General features: G+C 46.5%; 1 protein-coding gene across 1 annotated transcript; it reads right to left on the bottom strand.

Annotated features, from left to right (window-relative positions):
* Positions 1-170: 170 nt before the first annotated feature.
* On the bottom strand, positions 171-1,679 carry LOC124658959 (pentatricopeptide repeat-containing protein At5g56310-like). The gene has a single exon (XM_047196937.1). It carries the CDS (start codon positions 1,677-1,679, stop codon positions 171-173), a length of 1,509 nt encoding a protein of 502 aa, XP_047052893.1.
* Positions 1,680-20,927: the final 19,248 nt, after the last annotated feature.

Here is a 20,927-nt window from a genome sequence, read left to right as displayed (position 1 = left end):
GAAGCTCGTGCAGTCAGGAAATGGTTCCCGTACCTGTAACCAAAGCTGAAAGGCTTGTTCAGTTTGGATTATAAGAACAAATCTCTCAGGCAACGCTGAGTTCAAAGACCAGCTATCTCAATTTTGACCTTCTGCACACAAACACCGCCTATTTTATTAAAAAATGTGTCTTAATGCTTACAGTCTTGCTCTTCTTCAGTACCATTCAGTGCATCAGGGAGCAAGACATAACCAATGGATTTCATGTCAGTGGTAATATCAAATAATACTTTACAAATCTCATGTAAGGACGGATGAGATCCATCTCTGGAAGTGAACTCATGAACCATGCCATCAAGCTCAATAGAACTTGCCCCTGGCACATTTGTTAAGCCGCCGTCTTTCATCGCCTTTCGAAGTTTGCCCACATCATCCCACCTCTCCTGCTCTGCATAAATATTCGATAGGAGAATATAGTTCCCGCTATTGTGAGGTTCGAGCCGAATTAGATGCAACAGAGCTTGTTCCCCAAGCTCAGCATCACCGTGGGTGCGAGCGGCAGCAAGAAGAGCTCCCCATATCGCTGCATTTGCCATGAAAGGCATGCCCTTAACCAAGTCCTGAGCTTCCATCAGACAACCAGCACGGCCGAGTAGATCGACCATGCATCCATAATGCTCGACTCGCGGCTTGATCCCGTACTGGGACACCATGATTTTGAAATACCATCGACCCAGATCGGTCAGCCCAATGTGGCTACAGGCTGACAGGATCGCAAGAAAAGTGACGTCGTTCGGCGCCACATTCTCCCTCTCCATCCGGCGGAACATCTCAACAGCTTCCGAGCCCAGGCCATGCAACGCGAACCCGGCAATCACCGTCGTCCAGGTCACAACGCTCTTCTGCTCCATGCCCTCAAACACCTCGACCGCCCTCCCGACGCACCCGCACTTGAGGTACATGTCGATGACCGCGTTCATCAGCGGTATATGCCAGCACAGGCCCCGCTTCACGACGGACCTGTGCACCCATTCGCCGAGATCAACGGCGCCGAGATCCCCGCAGGCCGACAGCACGGACAGCAACGCTACCCCGTCGGGCTGGATCCCCTCCTCCAGCTGCATCCTCCGGAACACCTCGATGGCCTCCACTGGCCGCTTCATCTGCGCGTACGCCCCGATGAGAGTCGTCCAGGACACCACGTTCCTCCGCGGCATAGCGTCGAACAGGTCGCGCGCGCAGGCCAGGTTCCCGGACTTGACGTAGCCCGAGACGGTGACGTTCCAGCAGAAGATGTCCTTGTGGAGCGTCTGGTCGAACACGGTGCGCGCGGAGGCTACGCTGCCGCAGGAGAAGTAGGTCTGGATGAGGCTTGTGGAGACGTGCGCGTGGGAGGCGAGCCCGGCGCGGACGGCGAGGGAGTGGAGCTGCGGGCCGAGGGTGCCGCGCAGGTGGGGGATCCGGGCGGCGGCGTTGAGGGATACGGAGGGGTGGATGGTGCGGAGGAGGGCGAGGGCGTGGCGGCGGAGCGGGAGGCGGAGAGAGGCGAGGAGCAGCGCGGAGAGGAGGCGCGCGTTGTGGTGGCCGCCACGGGGGAGGAGGAAGGCGTGCGCCTGGAGGAGGTGGCGCGGGGAGTCGAGGCGGGTGAGGAGGGTGAACGCGCGGTGGAGCGCCGGGGGCAGAGGCGGCGCCGGCGGCATGCGGGGAGTTTGCGCCGCCGCCGCGGGGTGACTGCCGGACGGTGACTGGACTTGGCGCCGTTCCGTTGGTGGCGCGGGCGCGGGGTACCGTGTTTGGAAGTCCGAGCAAATGTTTTCTAGGAAAGTCCGAGCGAGATTTTTAGTCTGGTCCAACCAACTGGGCTGGAGTTCAATGTCTGGACGTGCCAAACTAATTTCGGCCCGGCTTAGATGCATTATACTGTACATTGTTCATTCGTTCATTTACATGGTGCACTGTTTTCTCTTCTCCAAAAGAGAGAGAGATGGTGTACTGTTTATTTTGATGCGTGGTATATTTGTAGGACGAGTCTTAGAGCATCTTCAATAGCCTCCCCCAAACGGCGCCGGATTAAGCGTTTGGGGATGTGTTTTATTCGTGCCGCGTTTGGGGTTGTCGCTCCCCAGCCGCGTCCCCAAACTCAGCTCCAAAACTTAAAAATTAATTTTAATAGATAGAAGAAAACTCTTTACTAATATTCAAATCGGAGCAACATAAACAAATTCCATATAAAAACTTCGAAAAAATAAAATCAAATTACATATAAATTATTTTAAACTACTACTACTTCTTCTTCTTTGATGATGGCCCTGCCTCGTCGTACTCATCACGGTGGCGCTTCCTGCTCGTCACCTCTTCCGAAGAGGCGGTGTCGGTCGACGCGTCGGAGGAACTTGTGTCCTCCTCGTCATCACCGGTGCTCGCCGGCTGCGCCTTGGCCTTGGCCTTCGCTTTCGCGTCCGCCTTCGCCTTCGCACGGGCCGCCGCCGTCGTCGCCTCCTCAGACCCTTCCTCCTCCGTCTCCTCCTCCACGCCCTGCCATTCCTCCGCGATGTCCATTGGCGGCGGGGAATCATCGCCGCTGCTGGGCGTCCGGACTCTGTCCCACCAATGGCGCCATCCTGCAAGCTTGCCCTCGCTGGAGGTGTCAGATGGAAGTTCAGAGATGTAGCTCATCGTGAGGAGAAGTTTGGATGAATGGCGGCCGGTTGAAGATCCAAAAGCGCCTGCGTACGGGTCTTATTGAGCGCCGATGAACGGCGGCGCAGAAGTCGAAGAGAGCAGCGGTTGCTCTTCCGAGGAGTTCGTGCTCCATTCCGGCGGTTGGCGCGTCGGTCGACGCGGTTGCCAATGCGACGGTTCCCCTTCTCGGCAACTGCACCATCGCTACGTAGGCGGCAGTTGAGCGTCCGAGCCGCTGACGCGTTGGGCCCGCGCCTCCTCGCCTCTCATTTCGGTGTCCGGTGTGCCCGGAGCGTCCCCTATGTAGCGGGGACGGGCTCGGGTCGCTGGACACCGTATTGGGCCGCACCGGACAAAAATGGCCTTTGGGGCACGCGGTTGGGAACGCTTTTTTGTCCGGTGCGCCCCAAATCGATTTGGGGGACGGTTTGGGAGACGCGACTGGAGATGCTCTTAGGTTAAGATGGAGTTTCAGCCATTGATTGGCCCCTTTTCTTCTTTACTGGGTTGCGACGAGGTTTTTTTGATAGCTATGCGAGTGAGGAATGCGACAATGCCAAGCAAGCGAGCGGCGGCGAAGGGCATGGAAGACCCAAAGGCTGCCTTGCAAAGCTCGGCCATTTTGCTACCCAACCCATGGTTTGGTTTGTTCACATAAACTTGTTAACATAGCAAGTAGTTTTTTAGTTCATGATTTTGTTTTATGTTGTAAATTCATCATATAATCAGAAAGTTATTTTCAGATCCTTAAGTTGTTTAGGGGATATTTAGGTGATTCTTATGTTCATATGAGTGATGTGTTCAGTTAAAGTTTTGTTCGTTTGTCTTTTTTTTTTAGTTTTGTAACCTAGCAAGTAATTCTTTAGCTCAGGTGTTTGTCTTCGGTTGTGCATTCATTTGTTAGAATCATAAAGTTCTTTCACATCTTTCATATGCATAAGTTGCTTCACATCCTTATGTGTTCCTTCTACTCGCCTTTGTTTTGTTGACATGGCTAGCATTTTTGATTACGTCTTTTTTATTGGCGTGATGGATTACGGAGCTACCTAGTCAGAAGTTGTCACTATCCCATTTGTCGGACTATCTTCCGGCACAGTCCCATTTGCCGGCAGCTGGATTGAGGTGACAATGAGGCATCTCTCTCCCGTGGTTGAGAGAAAAGCTTTCAAGGAAGAACAGAGAGTAAAATTCGGAATTTTGACAAAAGAGACTACCTTCCCCAATTCATTGATAAAAAGGACCACCTCTAAGGCAAAATGACAAAAAGGACCATATTGTGTGTGGCGGCAGAGCCCCCAAGCGACACGTGGAGGGTGCCGCCATATTGCGTGGCGGCAGGGGCCCGCCGCCGCTCTCGCCGGCGGCACGTTTGCTCGTGCTGGCGCCGTGAAATCGCCGTTCGTTGAGGTGGGCCATGCCGTCTTTGCATGGGGCGGCAGGTCTAGGTGGCACTTGCCGCCAAACTCGGTGGAGGCAGGTCTCGAGCACAATCTTCCGTCGGCCGACCACGTCTGGCGCTGAAGCTGACTAAAGCTGACTGCACTGATTTCAAGGGCCTACTAAAACTGTCGGAGATTTTCGCTCGATACAGGAAATTAACCACCGAAAGCGGCCTATATGCGTAGGAATTCTATGCTGATACAACAATTAGAGCACCGACAGCCGATACCAATAATTGTGCACTAATTTTTTTGGTACTGCTCGCACTAATTGAAGGCTATATAAGTCAGCTTCCCCGCATAAAAATCGAAACAGCAGGATCAAGTTTGCCTTCTCCACGTCTCTGTTTCGTGCGCAAATTATTGGAGTGAGTATGAGTGTGCCTTGCTCGGACCAGGATTTTAGGCCGATGAAGGGGAAGAATGCAAGCTTGCCACAGGGGGTGAGAGCAGAGAGGTGTTGGTGCGGCCGCCTTGCGAAGGTGAAGGAGGTGGTTGATTTTTCTGATAAGTTCGGCATGAAATATTTCATGTGCGCGAGCTATGATCATGATCCACCTAGACAAACAAGTTCATCGTCCTCGAGGCCTGCGGTATGTTGTAACATCATGATTAAAAAAATTATTTGAATGTCATTAATTTTCATTTATTAACCGTACTATTTGTGTTGCAGTCTATCCCGCCCCTTTGCATGTGGTTTCACTGGATAGACCAGGAGCAGCCGGATTGGGCACGCCGCGAGGTGGAGGATAAACAACAGTGTGCATGGGCAAGGTTCCATGAGGAGGAGCGTTGGGAAAAGGCTGTTGCTAATGATAAAGCAGAGAGAGACAGATACAAAAATTAAGGGCGGAGCAAGCTCGAAATCGCGAGGTGAATCAGAAGAGGATGGATGATGAGGCTGCACGTAGGTATGCAGAGGAAGAGGTGCGCAGAGAGGCCCGTGAAGCGGAGAGGAAAAGATTAAGGGAAAGAGCTGCCGAGGCGCAAGCAGCAGAAGAACGCGGCGACAAGTCTGGTGATATGGGGTTGCCCGATCTTCTCAGTAAGCGACGGGTGTTGATGAACACGTGATGGTAGCAGCGGATGAAATCGATGATGATGAGGAGGATAATTTGTATGACGCCGACGAAGTCTCTCGATTGATTCCTGATGCCAATGCAACAGCTCTCAACCCTGCAAGATATTCGCAACTCCACACACTTGCGCACGTAGCCGCCGACCACGAAGCGGTAAATTGCAATCTTCTAATCCCCAATGGAACAGCAGATCACACACAAACTTTCAGTAGCATAAAACTCCAGATCGATGCGAATTGGAGAGTAGTATTCAATAGTTTTGCAGAGCAAACAACTAAGAACTAGGGTTTATCTTAAACGTGGTCTAAAGCAACTTTGGGGGCGTCCCAGGGACTTATATAGGCGTTCGAGACGACCTCATGTCGAAAAAGTACGGAAATAACCGACCCAGAATAGATCTGGTCGAGACAGACTCGGACTCGGCCGGTCTGGGGGCCGGTCGACCGGGCCTGGGACCGGGTGGTCCGGTCCTAGACCGGGTCTGTGACCGGGCGGAAACCGGACGAAGGGTCCGTGTTCCCTGGATGTGGCCCGGATGGCACCGGTTCAAAATCCGGTTGGTGACCGGGTGGCCCGGTGCCACGGCCGGTCCGACCGGGCCTGGGACCGGCCTGAAGAACTCCTCCTCTCGCGCATGCCTCCCGCTCCTCCCTCGCGCGTCCATGGGATGTCTTCACGTCCAGCTCCATGTCCAGCTTCACGTCCAGCTTCTTGTCCAGCTGCTCCTCTCCTCCTCGTGCGATGCTTGGTTCCTCCTCATACCTGATCATACATAAGTAATACGACTTAGGTAATATAAAGTTCTCGTCGATCAAAGTATCGTTTAGGAACAAGTTCACCTGTTGTTTAAGTAGCTTCGCACGAGCTCGTGTCATTGGTCCAATCCTAACTTCATTGGACTTGAGCTTCACAGCTTCATCTTCATCTTGCAATGACGGAGGTAGTAGTGAGGTAGGGATGTCCTCATCATCTCCCCCCCCCCTTCAAAAGGCGTCGACCTCGACGCTCCAAGGTCTTCTCCGTCATATGGTGCAAAACATGTCGAATATGTATAATATGATCAGATTCATTGCGGCTGTAGATTAATATGTGTTTGATGACATTTTGTCATGGTTTTACAGATTACAAATTTCAAATCACAATTGCTAATGTATGCAAAATATCATCAGGCTTACCAAGTAAGAGAGAGAGAGAGCAGGGAATCACATACATATGACAAAGAGAAAAGGAGGCGATTTGGTTCAGGTACGAACAATGATTTAGTATGCATGGAAGACATGCATACGTGCTAACCACAGGAGTTTGCATGCCATGATAATCTCAGTGGGACTCACTATTGACAGAGATAATAAATGCACATGTTTTAATCGATTGCTATTTAGGCTACTCACCAGCACGTACATGTGTATGTGGCTTCTCCTAAGCACATGAATACGGAGTACATCCGAACCTGCCGCTGGCCGAGTCAGTTCAAACCGATCTTTTAGTTTGGATCTATAAGCATCAACAGCGCCCGAGTTCACGGAGAAGAGTCTTCGCCAGGCGCTGCAGAGAGGTAGTTCGGCGACCGGCGGCGCAACCCCCCGCAAGACCTAGTCGCTAGAGGCAGATACGGAGTACAAAAAAGAACTGAGGGGAGAGGAGCAGGGGCGGATCTTTTCCCTGGAGCCGGCCGCCAGTTGCGCAAAGTCAGATCTTTCTTCCCGGCCGCACGCGACGCCACAGCTCGTTTCCATAGAAGCCGATGTACAATCGCCATACCACACTCTGCGCATTGTCTACCACCTATTCATCAAGCTACATGTAGATATCACCAGGCCCAAGATGCATACCGGCGAGGATCCGAGGAGGCAGAAAGATCGCATGGCGTGCAGGTTATTTAGCAGGGCATCTCTATCTCCAAGGTTTTGAGCCAGCAGTTTATTTGGCGAGCAATCTTCATATCCAGATCACGGCTTTGAGCCAACAGGTTATTTGGCGGGCGATCTGTATCCTGAATTATGGCTTTGAGCCAGCAGGTTATTTGACGGGCGATATCCATTTCAGATCATGGCTTCGAGCCAACAGGTTATTTGGCGGACGATCTCTACAAGCAGGTTATTTGACAGGCGATATTTATCCCGGACGAGGCTTCGAGCCAAACAGGTTATGTGACGGGTGATGACCATCCCTGATCACAACTTTGTGCCAAGTAGGTTATATGACGAGTGATTTTATCTCCGGTCACAGCCTTGAGACAAGAAGGTTATTTTACGAGATCTTATCACTGACCGATGCTCCATGTCACACATGATATCTCACGGGTGTCCAACGTACCGATCACGGCGTTGTGCATGCAGGTTTTATGTGTCGCCCTCAATGGCACACATGGCTTCCTGTCGTACAGGTCATGACTTTGTGCTTATAGGTTTTAAGTGTTTCCCTTGAAGGCACACGAGGCTTCTAGCTATACAGGATATGCGATGGATAGTCATACATGCTTTGAGTCATCTTTTCCATGGCCAATGAAATTTATTCACACGTCCTAACCGACGAGGCGGGATTCGGTTTGTTCGCGACCAACGATGCCGAATACTTATTTTGGAGATGTATGAAGAATTCGGCAGATGAAACATGATGTTGGTAGATTATGATCATAGACAAGGCCAAGCAAGCAGCCGATACAAGATCATTGTAACATCTGATCTGATGTAAACAAATATTCTCATAGTGGATTTGGCCTCTGTGCCACCGTGGTTTTTTACCCAATTTGGGTTTTCCACGTTAAATATGTGTCTCATATGTGCTTCAATTTTGCTATTCATTTCGATGGGTATTATCAGATTTGTTAAGTTCAATGAGCTAACAATATGAGAGTTAATAATGATGACCATGCTGACGGTAGTTTAATCGGAGGTATTTCATGGATCTAAGCTAGTCCATGGATGTAATTAACTGGAAAGTCTTTCGAGGCTCGAGGAATCAGGAATTCTGCAATCGTCTTTGTCAGATATATTCAGGCGCAAATATAGAAAATACATCTGAGATGGGAATCTTTAAATTGTCAAGAATCGATAACACCCATTTCTATGTGTTTGCAACCATTTTCTTTGTATACAAATGTATACTGGCACGCCCGCACCTTAAAATGCCACTGCAGATAGATTTAAATATTTATCTCGCTAAAACAAATGGCACGCCCGGTGGGACCTGATTCTCCTCCCATCTTCGCTGCGCTTCAGTGGTCATTAATAGCGCATCATTCTTCTAAGGTCACATCTTGCATTGGTGATGAGGTCGTGTGCTTATTCCGTGAAAACAGACGATCCAAGGAGATAAGTGTTTACCTGCACCAGGGCAGATAAACTCGACTGGTATACCCATGGAAGATAAAGAGCAGGAAAGAAGCAGTATTTAGTTTGATGGAAGTGTAGATAATATCCAATACCATATGTTTGGGTGCTGAGGAGCTAGCGTGGGAAAGCTTAAACAAATTGAGTGTGGTGGTGTGCCTTTAGTTTCACACAAGATCGTGCGCTGGAATATCTTATAGCTAGTGCCTCTTGCTGAAATAATCATGGAGTTGTCTATCCTCTACAAGGCACCAGGACTCGCATGCAGTACACATAAAGAATACACTAGGGCAGACGGTGTTTTATCACAGTGTCACCTCCAGGTACACTGGAGTTGGTCATACTCACTTGCTGAAGTTTCTCCATGGTGCCACAATTTGCCTTCGATATGAGCATAATTATTCAAGTTTCAATGGTGACTTGCTCTTACAGGATCTTGCTCTGGAACTCAGCTTAATATTCGTGCCTCTTGCTAAGTTATGATCATAGAGGGGCAGCGTGTGATGAAAATACAAGGAATTATTTCCCCAGGTTCACCTATACTACACACTCGGGGTTCAACTTTTCTCCACATATACACCCATCAGCACCCCGAAAAGATGCTTTGTTGTTCAAGAAGACACATATAACTGGCGAGCAAATAGGTCGATCACTTCATTCCATCATCGTACCTAGGGATGCAAGGCGGCACCGTGCTCCAAAGTCGAAATCAGTTAGGTGGTGGACAAGATGACAAGTTGCCTCAACATATTAGGTGCAGCGGACACTATAATGTTTAGCAGGTGAAGTGAGGCAGCATAATTACATTTTTGCAGTTTGCTCGGCGAGAAAAAAATAAAAATAATAGAAGGAGTTCGGGTCTCTATGTTGAAGTGGTCAGAAAGATTTTGAGCTCACTCATATCAGAGGTCGCCCATCGGCAAACGGCATGAATATATTAGCGCAGGTGTCCGCAAAAAAAAAAACAAGCATGTGCTTGCAATGGGTATTCTGTAGTTCTTTCAGGCAAAAAAGAGGCACATACCAGGTACCACAAGTGCACAAGACACACACATCAGTTTGCGGTGCTACAAATTGAAGTACTGCGCACATGTGTCTCAGATTTAAAAGGTGACTGATTAATTCCTACTAATACTCTATTCATCAGAGCATGAATACTATCAAGATACAGTATACATGATCATGGCAGAGTCATAGCATGTTGCCAGGAAAGCCATGGTAGGTTGCACTACTGTTAATAGAATGCATAGGGAGCCCTAGCATATTGCTAGCTTTCCTACGAATATGAATCAAAGGTGATGATAAGTAAGATCGTAGGGATTAAATATCAACACCATCCAAATTGTTTTGGGTCCTTACAATTTGATGAGGGGCATAAACAATAGCTTATACTATATATATGTCCTAACAAGAAAGGAAGGCATTGACACAGAGAATCTCATTCACAAGCTTGAAGTCATATATGTTTATGTGTGACCCCAGTGAAACACATGGTACATGTCATACATGTGCCACCTGTGACACACAATTGTCACACAAGCCTTCATGTCATACAAGTGCCACGAAAGGCACCTGATGAATACACATATGTCATATATGTACTACAAGAGGTTCGTTTTCGATGGCGGCACACACGGTTTGTGACACACATATTTTAGGGGTGAATCACAGCGGATGGTGAGTTATGACAGGTGCAGATCCTTATTGATGATGACACCCAAGGCTCCCAGCCATAAACAATTTTTAGGTGTCCATCAACGTCCATGGCGCGCGGGGTTGTGGCCATACACATATTTTATGGTTTTTGATGGTGACCCATGGGGCCTCATGCCTCAGGGTTTTTCAGGTTGATTGTATTCATGGCTATATGTCGGGTCTCGGGTCCTATAGAATCTGTATAGGCAAAGGGCAGATCACCACTTAATGGTGAGACACAGGGTTCTAAGTTATAGTGAGATTCTACTGGTGTGGATCATCACCGATGGCCAACATGCAAGGCCTTGGATCATACAGACATTGGATGTGGAACATTGCTGATGATCGCACCAGGCTTTGAGCCATACATATTTGGAGGGGAAGGGCAGATCGGTATACCAACAATGAGAAATAGAGTTTTGTGCAGGTGAGGGATAATGAGATCCATGAAATTAACTTCGCAACATCACAAAAATGTAGTGCCATGAAACATGTGGCGGTCAAGGCATGCATTTTTTTAAATCCAGGTTTACATCTATTTAAGGGAAATCCAGGGGCAAGCACCTGGGGCAGTAAGAGAGAATTATTATGTTCTCACCTATACTATATATTGAAGCCATACTATTTCCAGAAGCACAAAAGCTTACTTTGAAATGGCCTATGATATTGGAGAGCATATTCCAAACGTGGAGAACCATTGAAATAAGGGGGAAGATGTTAGCTGAGTTGCAAAAACACGTCCCTTATATTAAAAGAAGGGCTCTATTGGTGGAACCATGTCTCCATTTGTGCTCACACTTTCTGACATAGGTATATCTCAAGAATTTGAGCCGCTGCAAAAAGGGGGAAAATAACTTCCAATGTGGTATCTCATTGAAAACACACATTCAAGTTGAGAAAGTATTTGTCCTTCAGTTAGAGGGAGTATGTTCTCAACCAGGTAGAAATAAATTAAACATGAAGTTGCCCTAGATGTCTGAGGGCTACCACAACAAGCCTTGCACACCAAATCTACTTTATCATGGGAATTCACTTATTCTCCTAGTGGAGCTCAATTGAGGTGCAAGGGGCAACATGAAAGCCCAATATTCAATGTGTCAGGATTTGCCCCACAATAACACAAACAAAGGTTTGCATGTGTCGGAAATTTGATTGATGTATGTATGAATATCAAATATTCAACATCAACCGACAATATATATACAATATCTTCATGTCTCCACCAACTACTAAATACTCATCGGAGTTGGCAACCCGGTGTTTGATTTGCCACTATATTAAGGAACAGTGAAGCATGCCAGTGAAGTTCATGTGGAACCGTGAAACCTTTCAACTTCATTAGTTGGTTGTCATCACAGCAGCAAGGCAATTGCAATAGAGTCGATAAAATTACTTTGAGGTGAGGCATTCTCTTTAGCGCACCTCGATATTAAGGGAATGTCACATATATAGTATGAGAACCTAGCTGGCACTGCTACCAAAAGACAGTCACAGTATATTCTTGGACAATGTAATGGTATGATATTTCGCCACATAATGCATGGTATGATATTTCGCCACATAATGCATGGTATGATATTTCACCACAAAATGCAATGGTATGATATTTCGCCATGATATGATATTCTGAGGAGCAGTGAGACATGCCAACGCGGTTCATGTCAATCTGTGAAACCTTTAACTCAGTTGGCTGGCACTGTATCTTATAACAGTCGCATCGGGGTTAAGAAAAATCTTATGAGGTGTGGCAGGTTCTTTCGCCATGACTTCATGAAACTTTATCATCTCATTGGCTGGCACTATTATAGTCGCAATGAGATTGACTTTCTAATGTGGCTTATACACAACATGGTTTATTCGTTGTGGCTTTGCCAACGACATTTATCATCCTATTGGCTGGGATCATCCTGGTCGCAATGGATTTTTTTCTATATCAGGCCACGACATGGATTTCGTCATGGCTTTGCAGGTTCATATATGATATTTATCATCCTGTTGGCTGGCACCATTATGGTCGCAACGGGATTGACTCTACACGACATGGATTTTCGTCGTGGCATTTTCAAAATACAGGTTCATATATGACATTTATCATCCTATTGGCTGGCACCATTATGGTCGCAACGGGATTAACTCTACATGACATGGATTTTCATTGTGGCATTTCCAAAATATAGGTTTCTATATGAGATGTATCATCATATTGGCTGGGACCATCCTAGTCGCAATGGATTTTTTTATATCATGCCACGACATGGATTGTCGTCATGGCTCTGCAGGTTTACATATGATATTTTTCATCCTATTGGATGGCACCATTATGGTCGCAACAGGATTGACTCTACATGACATGGATTTTTGTTGTAGCACTTTCAAAATACAGGTTCATATATGAGGTTTATCATCCTGTTGGCTAGGAACATCCTGGTTGCAATGGATATTTTCTTATATGATGCCACGACATGGATTTTCGTCATAGCTCTGCAGGTTTACATATGATATTTGTCATCCTACTGGTGGGCACCATTACGGCTGCAACATGATTGACCCTACAAGACATGGATTTTTGTTGTGGCATTTCTAAAATATAGGTTCAAATGAGATGGACTTTCTATTATGGCTTATACATGACTTGGTTTATTAGTTGTGACTTTGGTGTTTCGCTTATCATCTTATTGAGGGAGACCATTATGGTCACCAGGAGATTGAGTCTCTACCATGGATATACACGACATGGCTTTCGTTGTGACATCGGCAAAGTTCAGGTTAAGATGAACTACAAGGTTAAGAGATAAACTTTATCATGGCATGGATCTTCGCTGTGGTTTTGTCGAACATACATGTTTAACCCCAAATAATGTTCTTGTAAGCTTATAGCATGGACTTACGCTATCACGCTGTAACACTCTGATGCTGCACTTCAGCTAGAAAATTATATGTGCATGTTTTAGCGCTGATTGACTTAGGTATACAGGACAGGTTCAGGTATACTTGAGACAATGCATGATCAGCTGACAGTATAAGGAAGTGCCTTGAGCGGGTTTCATTTTCAAGAAGAATGAGCTGATGTATACTCGCTTTGAGCGGGAATAGAAGTCAAAGTTCAAGTACATGGTAAGTTGTATGGCTACTAGATATGGGCACCCAGTATCAGGGGATTCGATCTACAGTTATGTGTTGAATAGCACGGGTGTTGCAGAAGAAATTTATGGCATGAAGACTTAAAAATATAAAAGATGCTACAAGGATGTTGCTTTCTATTATGAATCTATGACGGAGGTTTACAACATTTGCGAGCTCAGTTTCGCTAAGCACAGTCCGAACTGCTACGCATTCGCACTCCACTTAGCGAGGGGCATTTGTTTGATGACATTTTGTCATGGTTTTACAGATTACAAATTTCAAATCACAATTGCTAATGTATGCAAAATATCATCAGGCTTACCAAGTAAGAGAGAGAGAGAGCAGGGAATCACATACATATGACAAAGAGAAAAGGAGGCGATTTGGTTCAGGTACGAACAATGATTTAGTATGCATGGAAGACATGCATACGTGCTAACCACAGGAGTTTGCATGCCATGATAATCTCAGTGGGACTCACTATTGACAGAGATAATAAATGCACATGTTTTAATCGATTGCTATTTAGGCTACTCACCAGCACGTACATGTGTATGTGGCTTCTCCTAAGCACATGAATACGGAGTACATCCGAACCTGCCGCTGGCCGAGTCAGTTCAAACCGATCTTTTAGTTTGGATCTATAAGCATCAACAGCGCCCGAGTTCACGGAGAAGAGTCTTCGCCAGGCGCTGCAGAGAGGTAGTTCGGCGACCGGCGGCGCAACCCCCGCAAGACCTAGTCGCTAGAGGCAGATACGGAGTACAAAAAAGAACTGAGGGGAGAGGAGCAGGGGCGGATCTTTTCCCTGGAGCCGGCCGCCAGTTGCGCAAAGTCAGATCTTTCTTCCCGGCCGCACGCGACGCCACAGCTCGTTTCCATAGAAGCCGATGTACAATCGCCATACCACACTCTGCGCATTGTCTACCACCTATTCATCAAGCTACATGTAGATATCACCAGGCCCAAGATGCATACCGGCGAGGATCCGAGGAGGCAGAAAGATCGCATGGCGTGCAGGTTATTTAGCAGGGCATCTCTATCTCCAAGGTTTTGAGCCAGCAGTTTATTTGGCGAGCAATCTTCATATCCAGATCACGGCTTTGAGCCAACAGGTTATTTGGCGGGCGATCTGTATCCTGAATTATGGCTTTGAGCCAGCAGGTTATTTGACGGGCGATATCCATTTCAGATCATGGCTTCGAGCCAACAGGTTATTTGGCGGACGATCTCTACAAGCAGGTTATTTGACAGGCGATATTTATCCCGGACGAGGCTTCGAGCCAAACAGGTTATGTGACGGGTGATGACCATCCCTGATCACAACTTTGTGCCAAGTAGGTTATATGACGAGTGATTTTATCTCCGGTCACAGCCTTGAGACAAGAAGGTTATTTTACGAGATCTTATCACTGACCGATGCTCCATGTCACACATGATATCTCACGGGTGTCCAACGTACCGATCACGGCGTTGTGCATGCAGGTTTTATGTGTCGCCCTCAATGGCACACATGGCTTCCTGTCGTACAGGTCATGACTTTGTGCTTATAGGTTTTAAGTGTTTCCCTTGAAGGCACACGAGGCTTCTAGCTATACAGGATATGCGATGGATAGTCATACATGCTTTGAGTCATCTTTTCCATGGCCAATGAAATTTATTCACACGTCCTAACCGACGAGGCGGGATTCGGTTTGTTCGCGACCAACGATGCCGAATACTTATTTTGGAGATGTATGAAGAATTCGGCAGATGAAACATGATGTTGGTAGATTATGATCATAGACAAGGCCAAGCAAGCAGCCGATACAAGATCATTGTAACATCTGATCCGATGTAAACAAATATTCTCATAGTGGATTTGGCCTCTGTGCCACCGTGGTTTTTTACCCAATTTGGGTTTTCCACGTTAAATATGTGTCTCATATGTGCTTCAATTTTGCTATTCATTTCGATGGGTATTATCAGATTTGTTAAGTTCAATGAGCTAACAATATGAGAGTTAATAATGATGACCATGCTGACGGTAGTTTAATCGGAGGTATTTCATGGATCTAAGCTAGTCCATGGATGTAATTAACTGGAAAGTCTTTCGAGGCTCGAGGAATCAGGAATTCTGCAATCGTCTTTGTCAGATATATTCAGGCGCAAATATAGAAAATACATCTGAGATGGGAATCTTTAAATTGTCAAGAATCGATAACACCCATTTCTATGTGTTTGCAACCATTTTCTTTGTATACAAATGTATACTGGCACGCCCGCACCTTAAAATGCCACTGCAGATAGATTTAAATATTTATCTCGCTAAAACAATATGTCATCAAAATACACAACCACAAACTTGCCAATAAAATCACGCAAAACATGGTTCATCAGTCTCATGAAAGTGCTAGGTGCATTAGTTAAACCAAAAGGCATTACTAACCACTCATATAAACCAAATTTTGTTTTCAAGGCGGTTTTCCACTCATCCCCTTCTTTCATCCTAATTTGATGATAACCACTACGCAAATCAATTTTAGTGAAAACAGCAGCACCACTCAATTCATCTAGCATATCCTCTAAACGGGGAATAGGATGACGATATCGAATAGTAATGTTGTTTATCGCTCTACAATCTACGCACATACGCCATGTACCATCTTTCTTAGGAACAAGAATAACAGGAACAGCACAAGGACTAAGGCTTATGCGGATATAACCTTTGTCGAGTAGTGCTTGTACTTGCTTCTGTATCTCTTTCGTCTCTTCGGGATTCGTTCTATATGGTGCCCTATTGGGCAGCGATGCTCCGGGGATCAAGTCAATTTGATGCTCAATACCTCGCAATGGTGGAAGTCCTGCGGGTACCTCTTCCGGAAACACGTCGCTGAATTCCTGCAAAACATTAGAAACACCAAGAGGAAGAGGGGTCATGTCGTTAGAAACCAAAACCGTACCCTTGTACATGAGCACAATAGGCATGGCTGTAGGATCCTCACAAAATTCTCTCATGTCTTGTTTGGTGGCTAATGAGACTAAGGAATTCACTCTCTCACTTTTCGTTATATCACTCACGGCATTACAATTCTCTCGTCTATCTATGGATGCATCCTCCAAGTTCACTTCAATCTTCTGACGAGACTCATTGACAATTTGCTGCGGTGACATAGGCTGTAAGTTAATTTTCTTGCCCTTGAACTCCAAGTGATATGTATTGGCGCGGCCATTGTGTTGCACAGAACGGTCATAGAGCCATGGCCGGCCCAACGATGAGGTGACAAACCGTCATAGGAACCACATCAAAGTCAATGGAATCCTTATACGGTCCAATCTCAAAATCAACACGCACCATGTGGCTCACCTTCATCTCACCATTATTGCTCAACCACTGAATATAATATGGATGCGGGTGCGGTAGATACTTCAGTTTCAGCTTGGCACATAACTCTTTGCTTGCTAGATTGCGACAACTCCCGCCATCAATAATGACCTTGCAAGCTTTATCAGGACCAACTAGTGCCTTTGTTTGGAACAAATTACAGCGCTGTGTAGATGCACTTGACTGCACATTAAGAACACGCTGCGAGACAACAATAGTTTGAGCTTCAGAAGGAAAAGCATCATAACCATCACTATCATAATCATCCTCATCTGGAGCATTTGGATCAACATCATCTCCAGTTTCGTACTCATTGTCCTCATTAATTATCATAACTTTACGATTAGGACAATCCTTCTTGAAGTGACCCTTGCCACCACATGTATGACAAACCATATCACGGTTGCGCGCTGTCGACATGTTAGAACTAGTTCCACTTGCTGCAGGAGCGGGCTTCTTTGTGTTGGTGACACTAGAAACCGGCTTGCTAGACGAAGAAGGAACATCCGCAGGGCGCGATGATGGCGCCATGGAGGGCGGCGCGCGGGGGTGTAGCGCCCGGCGCACGTAGCACGGCCCTTCATTTGCAGTTCTTCAGCCAACTGTGACTCAGCTTCTCTTGCATGATGTAGCAACTCATTCATAGTAGCATAAGTGTGATGACGCACAATGCCCTTGATGTTAAATCTGAGACCATTCAGAAATCTCTGTAGTGTCATCTCAAGAGACTCACGGACACGGGCACGCTGCATAAGCATCTCCATCTCCATGTAGTAAGCATCAACTGTCAACACACCTTGTTTCAATTGGGTCAACTTGTCAAAGACGGAACGCAAGTAATTGGTAGGCACAAAACGAGCTCTCATTGCCGCCTTCATAGCACGCCATGTGATAATAGGCAGCTCACCATCTTCTTCTCGAGCACTCACAAGTCCATCCCACCAACGCAATGCATAGCCATCAAATTCAGAGGAAGCAAGCTTGATCTTCCTATCTTCAGTATAGTCAGGATGTAAACGCCATAATCTCTCAATCTTTAGTTCCCATGTAAGATATTCTTCAACATCAGTACCTCCTTCAAATCTGGGAATTGAGAACTTGGGCTTACCCAAACCATCGTCTTGTTGTTGTAGAACACGTTGGGCTCCGACGGGGACAAAACCACGACCACGGAACGCATCACCAACGCCACGTCCAAGACCACGACCAACACCACGCCCTTGAGCATGAGCAGCTTCGGCATTGTCACCTTGCACACTGCCATCTTCATCAAGTGGTGGTTGTTGTTGCACCATTGTACGTATCTCACCAACGGCGGTTGTCAAAGCTTGTATAGATGCTTGAAGAGTCGTCACCGATGTTTGAACGGTATTAACCGCTGTAGTAGTCTCATCGACCTTCAAGTGAACACTCTGAATATCCTTGTCCAACGCTTCATTGGCAACACGGATTTCACGTTGTAGGTGATCACGTAGTGCCTCATACTCCAGCCAAGTAACCGTCGTTGGCTGGATCCTTTTTCTGCATCACATCAACATTCTCGGTAGAAGACATGATTAGTAGGTTAGTGCACTAAACAAAAATCTTTGGTGGTACTCTCACAACTCACTCAAAACTGATAAGAAAGTTAAATCTTACCGCTCCAAAGTGAATTAGTATTGCTTACCAACTTGGATTGACGGACTAGTGCACGGATGTAGCGAAACGAATGTCAAGGGTATAAGAACAATCACACGACAAAGCAGGATATATGTGGGGCTGTAGGTGGGCTACCTATTTGCACCAATAACAAGCTCTAGCGCTGACCGTAGACAACCAATGATACTCACACAAGGCGATATAATGGAGCAATGCAACTATATGTGGGAAAAGTTGCAATGCACAAGAGAGACGCTAGCAAAGCTCAACGAGACAGGCACAAGATTGCTCAACTACGGGTGCAGTAAAGTAAACTTAGGCCTTCACTTGATTCAACTAGCACAACACTTTTTTTTTTGGATTTTTCTTTTGTATAACACACGCAGCTATGTAGCTCTTTTTGCTTCTTATCAATTTTCTCTTTTTTTTTTTGACTCAACTCCTTGATAACACGGCCAACAGAAATTGCAAAGCACCAAAACCCTAACGAGCAGCCTGTCAAGCGGTAAAACTAGTCTCTTCTGGGGAAGTTCCTAGTCACTTTATATCGATAGGCTGTGTCTATGGTTGGGAACAAGCACACTGTACGCTATGTGGACTCGGAGTAACAAAGCCGACACACTATGATAAACTAGATGATAGAGAAAACACAAACCCTAACAATTCTACTAGAAGAAAGATAAAGATACGCAAAAACAACTACGAAAAGCAACTAAAACTCGAAATTAGTGCAATCTAAGGCTATGGCAAACCCTAACCCTAACTTTTTATGGCTTTTTCTGGATAGGAAAACACTCACAACTCAACTATGGGGTGGATTGTTGATGGCTTACCGAGAAAAACTGGAAATCTGATACCAAGATGATATGGGGTTGCCCGATCTTCTCAGTAAGCGACGGGTGTTGATGAACACGTGATGGTAGCAGCGGATGAAATCGATGATGATGAGGAGGATAATTTGTATGACGCCGACGAAGTCTCTCGATTGATTCCTGATGCCAATGCAACAGCTCTCAACCCCGCAAGATATTCGCAACTCCACACACTTGCGCACGTAGCCGCCGACCACGAAGCGGTAAATTGCAATCTTCTAATCCCCAATGGAACAGCAGATCACACACAAACTTTCAGTAGCATAAAACTCCAGATCGATGCGAATTGGAGAGTAGTATTCAATAGTTTTGCAGAGCAAACAACTAAGAACTAGGGTTTATCTTAAACGTGGTCTAAAGCAACTTTGGGGGCGTCCCAGGGACTTATATAGGCGTTCGAGACGACCTCGGGTCGAAAAAGTACGGAAATAACCGACCCAGAATAGATCCGGTCGAGACAGGACTCGGACTCGGCCGGTCTGGGGGCCGGTCGACCGGGCCTGGGACCGGGTGGTCCGGTCCTAGACCGGGTCTGTGACCGGGCGGAAACCGGACGAAGGGTCCATGTTCCCTGGATGTGGCCCGGATGGCACCGGTTCAGAATCCGGTTGGTGACCGGGTGGCCCGGTGCCACGGCCGGTCTGACCGGGCCTGGGACCGGCCTGAAGAACTCCTCCTCTCGCGCATGCCTCCCGCTCCTCCCTCGCGCGTCCATGGGATGTCTTCACGTCCAGCTCCATGTCCAGCTTCACGTCCAGCTTCTTGTCCAGCTGCTCCTCTCCTCCTCGTGCGATGCTTGGTTCCTCCTCATACCTGATCATACATAAGTAATACGACTTAGGTAATATAAAGTTCTCGTCGATCAAAGTATCGTTTAGGAACAAGTTCACCTGTTGTTTAAGTAGCTTCGCACGAGCTCGTGTCATTGGTCCAATCCTAACTTCATTGGACTTGAGCTTCACAGCTTCATCTTTATCTTGCAATGACGGAGGTAGTAGTGAGGTAGGGATGTCCTCATCATCTGGAAAATGGCCACGGTGGACGAAGGGCAAATAGAGTGATCTGTTGTAGTAGCTATGTATGTTAATTTCAGTTTTACTTTCTCGTTGTATCTTAAAATTCGTCGCAGTAATTAGCCGTATTATTCATTACATGTTGTATCTTAAACGTTTTTACTTATGTTGTATCTTCATTATTGGAGTTAATTTAGAAATTAAACTTATTGGAACTAATATTAATATGTCTCCGAGATACATAGAAAAATGTCTCATACATAGATTAAATGTCTGTCGCGCGCATAGATAAATGTGTATCATTCCTCTCGACGACGACGACGTTACCGGAAGGCGACAACCGAGGATGAGGGGGATGAGGTGGACGCAAACCTCGGCCGTACTGATTTTCCTCATCCTCTGTACGTGTCTCATCTGCTGGTGATGGAGTATGAAATACGTATGAAGATTCCTGATTTGGGGGAATCAAACTGGCATCTGAGCTGAAAATAGCACCTCCAAAGAATTCTTCAACTATCCCGGTAACATCATCGCGAGGTTGTTGGGAAGTGTTGCCTTAGTATTATGGTTGCTGCGTCATATCAGGCCATGTCGGGACTAAAGATTCCTGCGTATTGAACGGCTCCGTCAGAAACATGCACGTAATAATCATGTTGGTAATTAACATGCATTAACCTGAGTTGGGTATTGCGATTGCATGTGGTCACGACC

The sequence above is a fragment of the Lolium rigidum genome, chromosome 6 (assembly GCF_022539505.1).
Source record: "Lolium rigidum isolate FL_2022 chromosome 6, APGP_CSIRO_Lrig_0.1, whole genome shotgun sequence".
Classification (NCBI taxonomy): Eukaryota; Viridiplantae; Streptophyta; class Magnoliopsida; order Poales; family Poaceae; genus Lolium; species Lolium rigidum.
This window is presented reverse-complemented; position numbering and strand designations above follow the sequence as displayed.

Coding starts and splice junctions, on each gene's coding strand:
- LOC124658959 (XM_047196937.1), bottom strand. CDS start 1,679: ATGCCGCCGGCGCCGCCTCTGCCCCCGGCGCTCCACCGCGCGTTCACC.